The following is a 10,884-nucleotide window of genomic DNA, read 5'->3' on the forward strand; positions in this document are numbered from 1 at the left end:
TAGGCCTGGATGTCCAGGCGTTAGCAAGCCCGCTTTTGAAGCCGCAGGCGGCCAGCCCACTCTATTCCCAGACTTCTTTCGTTTTGATTTTTTTTCCAGCACAGGCCGCGCCCCCTTCTCTCCTCCTGGCATTGGTGATCACCAAGGAGCCAACGTCGCTGGAGCTAGCTGGGCACAACACATCTGTCATAATAGATGCAGAGCGCAGCCGGCCACGCCACACCCACAGCAAGCATGACGAACAGGGTCCATTGGGAACGGGAGTTGTGGCTCCATGGAAACGATCCTGCTGGTGCTGACTGCTGACTGCTGTGTACACCGTACCGTCTGGGAGTGCACGCACGCCTAACTCCCAGTGAGTGGTTCGAGTTCGACGACAATCGACATCAAGTCAGCCAACAAAATTTGCACTCACGCGTAGCCTTCCGCTTTCACAGTCGCACCCCACCGGCCACTGGCCACGGCCCCACCTGGCCGCCCACCTCTCGCAATCACCTCACGCTCGGTCCCGGCCGATCCGTCCCACATCAGAGACAACTGACATAGTTGCTAGGGGCCGATTGGGTAGCTAGGTACCTTCGCATGGAGATGGAGGCCACGGGCGTGGACGCCGGCGGCCACGGGCCTTCTTCTTGGACCAGCTGGAGCTGCCGCTGCGAGCAGACGGGATCCAGTTACTACTACTCCACCATTATTAGCAGCGGCGGCAGCTCGTCTTCATCAGGTACCATAGTCTCGGCTGCCTACACATCTAACGCCTCTCGTCTGTCCTCCTCTGCCTCCATGGAGGCGGCCATGCACTTCGACTACTTCAGCATCCACGAAGAAGAAGCGGATGCAGAGCGCGTTAAAAGCCCACTTGCCCATGAATTCTTCGATGCGCCATTGGTGAATTGCGGCATCAAAGGTGGCGGCAGCATGGGTGTCCTGGAGAGGTGGCTCACGGAGCTGGGCGTCGCCTGGGTTCTGCACCTCGCTAGCAGTGCGTCTGCATGGGAAGAACTGGATAAGCACACTTCTGATGGGGCACGGTGCTGGATCCGGGCTCTTCATGAGATCACACGGACCATCCGGTCCGTGGCGGTGTCGCTCTTCCCGGATCATGGTTCTGTGGGCCTACTACCTAGTATTTATGAGGAGGAAGAAGATCCCAAGGCTGAGGGTTCCATTCTGGAACTGCTCCTATTTGCACGATTTATCCAAGAAACCATGTTGAAAATGCTTGCTTTTGTTGACTTCATAGTTGCTCTAGATCCTGGTGGCATACCGGTGCAAGCACTACACCAGAAGATTCATATTCTGCTGCGTGTGCTCTGTGCACTGTCCGATGCCTTAACCGAGATCCAGGTACTATTCCTTTCTTTGCCTCCATCTGCAGAAGTTGAAAGGATAAGAGGAGTGGTAAACCTCTTGTATGCAAAGAATGCCAAGGCGCGTGAGAGCATAAGGAGCACATTGGAGGATATTAGGAGTCACATCATGGAGCCGATGGTGGACGACTCGCCAGGTGCTCAAACTCCACAAGGATCATCAGACATTCACAAGGTGACTTTGTCAGTAATGGCTCATATCACCTTCTTGCTCGAAAATTACTCTCTGGTGGATCCAATCGTATCTGAAGCAGCTATCCTTGGTACGTATGTGCCTCACATAAATATTGGGTACATTCCACCTTTGGGTAGCATGATCATAGAGATGGCGTGTTGTTTAGAAGAAAGAATTTTCCTCATGTCAAAAACATTTCTAGATCAAAGCCTTAGATTCTTATTTTTGCTCAACAACTTCAACTTCATATGCCATAGTCTCCATAACAACAGCACTGGGTTTTCTTTTCTACAAGTCCATGTCGCTTCACTCCTTGAGAAAGTCGAGCACTATTTAGCGAGATATCTACAGGTATCTTGGGGACCAGTGTTGTCATGCTTGTTCAATCCTACACCTCTTTGCTTTGGGAAATACTACTCCCTGCTACCCAAGTTTGAGTTTGAGTTTCAAAAGATGTACACCACTCAAAAGCTGTGGAAGGTCCCAGATCCTGAGATGACGAAAAGATTGCGCAAAGCTATAACTGAGAAAATCATTTCAGGATATACAAAATACATAGAGGATAACAATGTTATCACCCTAAGATCCACTACCCATAACCTGGAAGACATGTTGCAAGAGTTGTTTGAAGGATGATGAACAGAGTGCACCACCAATGCAACGAGGCCAGTGTAGCAGGTTTCATCTATGTTGATTTTGATTGAAATGCTAGGTGTTGTATTAGATGACTTGGCTTCTGAAGATATATGTGAAGTAGACCAAAAGCTGAAGAATAATGAAACTTTACTTCACTATTTATGTATTCTCTCACATTTTTTAAATAACTGTGGAACAACACAGAGTTGTCTCTACCTTCTGCCTTGTAGGCTTGTACCAGCACCATTGGTATATATTTAGATGCTTTTCTTGAAATCAAAGCCTCTTGAATTGTTACTCAACTGTCATTTCTCCAAATGTATTCGTAATGAGGTCTCACTCTATCCATAATGAAGTACATAGCTTCCTATATCCTCTAATTCCTCATTGATGCATAGAATTGTATATGAAGCGGTTAGCTTTGGAAAATATGTACCTTAGATTAGAGACAAAGAAGTAGATTTGTACAACATGATCATGGACATGACATCTTGTCTCAAAGAAAAAAAAATATCAAAATCATTCATAGATCAAGGCATCATGGTCTTTTTCTTTGCTCAACAACTTAGCATTCATATTGGGTGTTGCTTTTCTCAAAATCCATGTGGAAACCCTCTTTGAGAAAGTTGAGGGCTACATGAAGAGCTATCTATACAATCTTGTTGGGTTTTGTGCTTTTTTAATCTGGTACCTCTTTGCTTTCCTGCCTCAACCAATGAGCAACTTAGAAGAGATACTCTCCTTTATTCCTTTTATGCACTTCATTCTCTGCTTTAATTTGTTCAAGCACCAGAGACATATGTACCATTTATGATCTTTTAATTTCAATTTCCATCAAATTAAAACTTTGGGCTTGTTGTCTATAAATCAAGGAATTACTAGACCAAGTGCGCAATTGCATTGACCTATACAAGTATAGGAAAAAAATGACTACATAAATATGGTTCCTACAATTTATGCCTAGCCATTTCCTCATGTGTCGAACTAAAAAACTCTGGTGCACGTAGTGTTATGCTAGTATAATTTGCAATCCACTGGGAAGAATGAGTTCAAAATAATATTATTTTCTTAGTATGTGGTAGTGCATAGTGGCATTTAATTAGTTGGAAATCAAGAAGATCAAGCTTAATTAAAGCCTCATTTTATATTATAGCTCACTTTGGCTTTGTCCTAAGTTAAACTTATTTAACTTTAACCAATTACAAAAAAAATGCACTAATAATTATAACATAAAATTAGTTTCATTAGATTCAAGAGATATGTTTTGGTAGTGCTTTTACCTGAGCTATACAAGTAAGCAGCATCTTTGGCTACGTACATAAATGTGTTTCCCACAATATATTGTGCTTATCCAGCCATATATCTCCTCTGGTGTTGATTTTTTTATTAAAAAAATGCTCTGGTGTTCACTCTTGCAATTCACTCAAAGTTTCAAATCGTACAGGAGAAAAATAACGACCTAGCTGCATGCCATTGCCATTTGAGTGGAACTAGCAGTCCTGGTTAGACATCATCGCGTAGCAGTGCGTCTCCAACCCTGACAGACACACATAAGCCCACGCACTATCGATGGCCCATATCAGCATGTACTGCCCATCACTGCTGCCGCCATGGCCGCGCCAATTGTTTTTCTCGAACGTTCATTCTAGCATGTATTTCATTAAGAGGAAGCAGTGTCTTACATCAAGCCGCTTTGGATTAATTAATCAAACTATATAGCTTAGAATTGAAGTCATAAGGCAAATGGGCATGTGGTCCAGTGGTAGGGCTGTCTCGTGGGACATTACCCTCTAAGGTTCAAACTCTGGTGATCGGACATTTTTCTAGAATTTTTCCAAAAATTTTAGGGTACATGCAGCGCGTTTCCCGTGCACTGGAGGCGACGTCGCTCCCAATCTCTTCTTTGCATGTGATGTGAGTGTGGAGTGTGTGTTGTGTGCGTCCAAGTTGTACCCGATAAAAAAAGAATTGAAGCCATAAGATAAGTTTATTTTAATACAATAATTAATAAAAAATTATTTATATTAATTTGCATGCTTTTTGTACCTTTTCTAACAAAATACATATACAGATCGCAATGAAGTTTTGAGAAACTTATCTGTTAGTAGTCTATATGTTTTTTCATTCATATTCATTATTTTTGTGTCTGCACGGCGACCCATGTATACCTTCAGTATAAGCATTTAGTTGAAACCTTAGTTTAATTTATGATGGCTCTTGTTGTAGTGTCTAATGATGTCATAAATCAAAATTGTGATTTTCAATTTTGAACATATTAATTTATATGTATTTTTTATCCTAAACTTAAGTTGAAAATCGTGTGTTTACACGACCTTTTGTATTTTATTAAAAAATAGTTTACATATTTTGTTGACAGTGCTTAAACACCATTTTCACCATCAACTTTTTTGCATAAAAGGAACCAAAGTCAATAACCAACATAGAGATAGGGTTTTAAATTAACCAATTCCACAAGTGTTGGTAAATATTTGCATGCAGGTAAAGTATACAAGAAAACACACAAAAACAAAGGACAAAGTGCTGAATGAAAAACATGTGTCAACTTTGGACTTCACCACATATACACTTGGACAAATGGGCCAACACCACTCAAACCAGGCCCAAGCAAAGGGACCCCACGTGGGCAACACTCCAAGCCCAAGGGAGAAGCCAACGACCAAGGCAGAGCCCGAGGGGAGCCCAGCCCTAGCTCTGCCGATCCTCGGCCTGGCCAGGGTATCAACCGATCTCCTAGGCCCACCAAATGGGCCCAAACTTTGTGGCAGGTCTCCAACAGGCGCTTGGAGGCCATCCCCACCGTCCACGGATCTGGTGGGTCAATCGATCCCTAGGGGACATGGTGGTTCGAACGATCCCCGAGGGGGTCCGCTGGATCCCCCATTTAATGTACCACCTTAGGGGGTCTAGCACACCCATAAAAAAGGGAGCGAGGCCACCAGATTCAATATGCAAGAAGTTGAGCATCAAATTCCACGTCTATAGGTGTTACACTTAGGCCCTGTTTAGATCCCACCCAAAAACCAAAAATTTTCAAGATTCCCCGTCACATCAAATCTTGCGGCACATGCATGGAGCATTAAATGTAGGTAAAAAGAATAACTAATTGCACAGTTTGCCTGTAATTGACGAGACGAATCTTTTAAGCCTAAATAGTCTATAATTGGACAATTTTTGTTAAATACAAACGAAAATGCTACAGTAGCCAAAAGCCAAAAAAATTCGGAACTAAACGCGCCCTTAGTGTAGAGTAAAGGAAGAGTGAGGGAGAGGGTTTGGCGGAAGTGCCTGGTCTATTGGCCACGCTCCATCTTTGTACCTCAACGTGTATGATCTCACTGATCTTAAGCCATAATGGCTTGGGTAGCTAATAAGATGCAACTTTAGGGTATGTTCGTTTGAACTTATCAGCTAGAATCTACAGTATTTTTCTTTCACAACAAAACAGCTCCAGCCGGCTTTAATACTAGCCGAACAGACCGTGATTAATTTAGACCACTCATAATGGCTTAGGTTGATAATTTAGATACAGTTTTAAGGATTACTTTATCTTACTTTTTTTAATTGCAAAGATGGATAAGTATTGAGAAAATAGAGTAGATCTCATCGATGCTACAACTTTCGTATACAAAGTACCTTTCTCCGATACTATACATGTTAATGACCTCAAATAATAAAACTCAAAACTAGAAATTTGTAGATCCCAATAAGAACTACAATTTTCATATACAAAGGGCCTATTTAGATCTTCTCCTCTAAACTTTAGAGCTCTAAACTTTAGAGCACTTTAGCTTAGTTTTGAGATTTGAAGCTCTAATATAAGGTGGGCTAAAATTTAAAGCTAACTTTAGAACACATATTTGATACTTTAGCTCTAAAATTTAGAGGTCTAAAGTTTAGTGGAGCGGATCCAAACAGACCCAAAGTATCTTTATCCCACGCCATGCAAGAAAGTTAAAGTTATGATTTTTCTAAAGTGACAGGCCTTGGTACGCGATTCATTGCACCTGGCATTAGCATCGACCATCACTTAGCGCAAACTTCAAGTGACATCATGATTGCTGATGGGATGAGGCAACGCTTGCCATGACGAGTTCTTCCTGGCTGCCACTTGTCAACCAGTAAGTACTTCCCGCTTGTTAATTTTATTTTTTCTCTGTCTACCGATATGGCTTCTCAATTGTCGCTCTCCTTTGCTTCTGAATTAGAGTACTTCCCGCTTGCCTTGTAGTTTGGTGAATGCTTGAGAAGCCCTACTACAGATTCGACATTCAGTGTCGGCACCATCACTGCTTGTTTCTTAAAAACCGGCAGTGATAGTGGCTGACGGCCCAACACTACCGGTTTTTTTATAAAACCAGCAGTGATAGGATCAACCGGCAGTGATATCTGGGTCATCACTGCAATTTTATATCACTGTCGGTTTTAGCCATGAACCAACAGTGATATTGGGTCATCACTGATAGTTTTTGGGCTAAAACCGGCAGTGATACTATCATGCCAGTTCGTGGTTTGAACCGGCAGTGAGAGGTTGCACGAAAAACTTTATAACTTTCTCATATGATGTCTGATGATGATGAACATTATACCAAAGTTGTAGTACTTTTCGAGATCGACAACTTTGTAGTTCAAACCTTTTTGATTTGAGATCATTTGATATCCAAATATGTACCATAAAATTTTATAGAGTTGATACCAAAGGGATCCATATGCTCTAAAGTCATGAGTGAGTGTGTAGTGGTAGAAAAGGATCTCGGACGGAGAAACAACCAAAATAAAGGTTGTAGATCCCGAAAAGTTATGAACTTTGTAGTTCATAACTTTTTTATTCAAAGTTGCTTTGATGTGAAGTTATTTGTTCACAAGATTTTATATAAGTTAATACCAAAGGAATTCATATGCTCTATAGTCATAAGTGAGTGTCTAGTTGTAGTTAAGGATCTCGGATGGAGAATCGCCCAAAACACAAGTTGTAGATATTGAAAAGTAATGCAACATTATAGTTGACAATTTTTTGTTTGAAATCCTCTATCCAATGAAATTACATTTGAAATTCGAATTTTTCAAATGACCTTAGATGAACAACCAAAACAAAAGTTGTAGATCTTGAAAAGTTATGCAACTTTGAAGCTGATAACTTTTTTATTTGAAATCATTTATTGAAGCAAAATTATGGCTGACCTTTTTCAAACGACCTCGGATGGAGAAATGACCAAAACCAAAGTTATAGATCTCAAAAAGTTATAAAACTTTGTAGTTGCCAACTTTTTCATTTGAATTTGTTTAGGGTCTCAAATATTTATTTTAAAATCGGATGAAAATAGAATGAGGAGGACGAATATCCCAAATGGACACAAGTGTGTTACAGGTGGAGTGGTTAGAGGACGAATGTGCGAAGCATGAGGCTAGGGGTTCGAGGGCTGCTAGCCGCAAAGTGCGCAAAAAGGGGCCGTTCACTGGTCTTGTTCAGACCAGCCAGCCGGCTGCTTCCCCTCTCAAGTTACTGTTCACCAAACCAGCCGAACAGTGTTTTTCTCTCATAACAAACCAGCCGGAACAGTGTTTTTCAGCCAGACCAGCGAACGGGGCCAAAATCTTGTGACTGGTATTAAATGAAGTGACTGTGGTTAGCTGGTGGGGTATCTCCTAGTATTAAAAAATTGCTATTTTCAGCTCTTTTTTATTTCATTTTTTTGTTTTCTGAAAACTTTATCACTGTCGGTTCTAAAACTGACAGTGATGAGCCCCCCCCCTCGCTACCGTTTTGGTTGTGCCGGTTCAAAAACCAGTAGTGATGGGGTTTTTGAACCGGCAGTGATAGTCCGTTCTAGGGTAGTGAAGGTTACGTACTATCGTACTCCCTCCGTTCCAAAATAAGTGTCGCCATGGTATTCGTGCCGGTTAAATTTTCTCAAGTTTAACTAGATTTATAGAAAGTATTATCAATATTTATATCTTGAAATAAGTTTATTATAAAAATAAATTCAACGATCTATATAATGATACTAATTATGCACTATAAATATTAATATTTCTTATATATATTTTGTCAAAGTTAAAATGTTTGACTACACGAAAAGCAAGAACGACATTTATTTTGGGACAGAGAGTAGTTCTTATATTATCGAGAATTATATACCATAGAATCTAATTGAGTTGTTTTATTTGTTAAGATATAGGGGTCTCATTTTATTTGTGTTTCGCTCCAGAGCCACTTAATTCTAGGTACGGGCCTGTTGGCATCATCGCTTGGTAACAGTTAGCATTGTGTCGCCGGCCAAACACACAGAAAGCTCAGCAAATGTCTGACTGCCGCTGCACCCTTTTGTTGTCATCTTCGCGGGCGATGAAGCCAATGCCGCTTTGGGTTCATCATCAAGCAAATTCTGGCTTGGCTTGCTAAAGAACAAGAGAGAGAGAGAGATGTCGCGGCGCCGGCAGGGAAGGAGTGCCCGATCCCCATTCTCGTCGCCTCACGCGTGTGGTAGTGAGAAGCAAGCGGTGCAGCGCGCGAGCAAGGAGGTTAGGTATGGCCGGCGCCGGCACACCGCGTCCAGTTTCTACAGCCGCTCCTCCTCCTCGTCAGGTACTATCTCGTCTGGGTCTGGGTCTGGCTACGTATTTTCCAGCAGCTCTCTCCTCTCCTCTATCTCCATGGACATGGAGGCGTCCATGCACCTACAGTTAAGGATGAAAACGAAACGGAAATATCCTGAACTGAACCGCATTAATCCGATCGAATCCGCATTTTTTTTTTGTTCGACTTTACCTTTTTCGCTTTCGCATTTCAAATGTAAAAGTAGAAAATGGTTTAGACATTTTTTGACCGTTTTCTACTTTTCTACTTTTAATTTGAAATATTCCGAATTGAAAATTCAGTTTAAACCGAATTTGGCCAACTGCACAGGTCATACAATCCAATTACTGGTTGTTCATCACGCAGCTGCGTTCTTTCTACTGGTGGCCAGCTGCCCTCTCTTATAGACGGCGCCCAGCCTCATCTCTCTTCACCTCACGAGATGATGCTAAATGTCAGGAAACCAGCAGCATCTACACGAAAGCCCACCTGGACCATAGCCCATCAAACTCATCGGTTTAACCCCCTGTAAAGTCAATCATTTGATAGTTTTTGCATCAGCCGAATAAATCTTTGTTACTCAAAAAAAAATCTAAATAAATCTTTAAAATAAAATACTACATCTATTCTAAAAAGATTAATAAAATTATTCTGACTCAGTTCGAGTTCATGTTTCTATAATATGCACTTGTTAATTATTATATGCACTTAACTTGATCATGTATGCACTTAGTCATGCACTTGGTCTACGGGTCGGTATTCCGTATTGAGTTTTCGTATATCGACCGTGTTCGACATAAATCCGCTCGAATTGGTTCGTTTTCGAAATTCTCGATAATTCGTAAGTTCGTATTCGTTTTCGTGTCCGGTTTTACCGTTTTCGCTTTCGTTTTTGTATTTCAAATGTAAAAGTAAAAACAATTTAGGAGTTTTTCGATCGTTTCCGACCGTTTTCATCCTTACCTGCAGTACTTATTGGAGCTGGACGAGGAGAAAAAGGATATCGAGTCTGTTGTTCATGGTGAACCAAAACCAATCAATAAGAACCGCAGCAGGGAAACGGAGGAGAAAGGGGAGGGGATGAAGCACATCAAACGCCTGGTCCAGGAATTCGCCGGTGATGCGCCGTCCGCAGAGTGCAGATCAAAGACAGCGGCGGCGACATGGGCGTCCTGGAGAACTGGATCATCTACCTGGGCGCCGGCTGGATTAGCCACCTCCCTGACGGTGCATCTGCAGAGAGAATCGACTATAGCCCTTTTGCTCAGAGCTGGATTCAGGTCCTCCCTAAAATCACGGACACCATCTGCCTGATGACGCCTTTCTTTCCAGGTCGTGCTGCCTCCATCTCCATGCTCAGCATTTCCGGGGAAGGACCTGAGACTGAGAAGTGAGACCAACCAGCGTGGGGACGAACAGGGCCCTGGGGACGAAGCTAGCATCCCGGATCAATTACATTTTGCAAAGTTTATCAAGGAAACCATGTTGAAAATGCTTGCTTTTGTTGACTTCCTAGGCAATCAAGCTGTTCTTCGCAGTGGGGCGCCGATCCCAGACGTGAAGGACGATCTAAGTATCTTGCTCCGTGTGCGCTCTGCTCTGTCCAAGTCGTTGTCAGAGATGCAGTTGTTATTCCATTCCCCAACCTCTGCACAAGTTGAAAGTATGCAGGGCGAGATAATCAGCCTCTTGTCAGCAAAAGAGGCCAAGTTGGATTAAATCATATGGAGCGGAATGGAATGTATTATGATTTATGTCCTGCAGTCCATAGACGACGGCGAAGAAGACTTGTTTAGTTCGCACGGATCATCCGACATTAACAAGGCCACTCGGTTCCCATTACTGATGTACATCAGCTTCATTCGGTTGCATTTTACTCGTCCATGTCTCCAATTGTGTCTGAAGCAGCTAGACTTGGTAAGTACGTGCCTCAGTTTGGAGACCTATCTCCTTTGAACAGCATGATCGTGGAGATGACGTCTTTTCTACACGAAAGGCTCTTCAACAGGTCAGGGACATTTCCAGATCGAGGCCTGAGGTTTTTGTTCTTGCTCAACAACTCATACTCCATATGGGAGGAGCTCAACCACTTATACTTCACATGGCAC

At 42.3% G+C, this 10,884-nt stretch overlaps 1 protein-coding gene across 1 annotated transcript; it reads left to right on the forward strand.

Moving 5' to 3' along the window:
• The first annotated feature begins 575 nt into the window (after window positions 1-575).
• LOC136519470 (uncharacterized) lies at window positions 576-2,200 on the forward strand. The gene is made up of 2 exons (XM_066512871.1): window positions 576-1,553; window positions 2,087-2,200. Exons 1-2 carry the CDS (start codon window positions 583-585, stop codon window positions 2,109-2,111), a joined length of 996 nt encoding a protein of 331 aa, XP_066368968.1. The 5' UTR covers window positions 576-582; the 3' UTR covers window positions 2,112-2,200.
• The last annotated feature ends 8,684 nt before the right edge of the window (window positions 2,201-10,884 follow it).

The sequence above is a fragment of the Miscanthus floridulus genome, chromosome 18 (genome assembly GCF_019320115.1).
Source record: "Miscanthus floridulus cultivar M001 chromosome 18, ASM1932011v1, whole genome shotgun sequence".
In the NCBI taxonomy this organism is placed as follows: domain Eukaryota; kingdom Viridiplantae; phylum Streptophyta; class Magnoliopsida; order Poales; family Poaceae; genus Miscanthus; species Miscanthus floridulus.

What these genes read in the sequence shown, in the direction of transcription:
- LOC136519470 (XM_066512871.1), top strand. Translation starts at nt 583, where the DNA reads ATGGAGATGGAGGCCACGGGCGTGGACGCCGGCGGCCACGGGCCTTCT. An exon ending in GACATTCACAAGGTGACTTT is followed by an intron (nt 1,554 to 2,086) that starts GTCAGTAATGGC and finishes AAATCATTTCAG; the next exon opens with GATATACAAAATACATAGAG.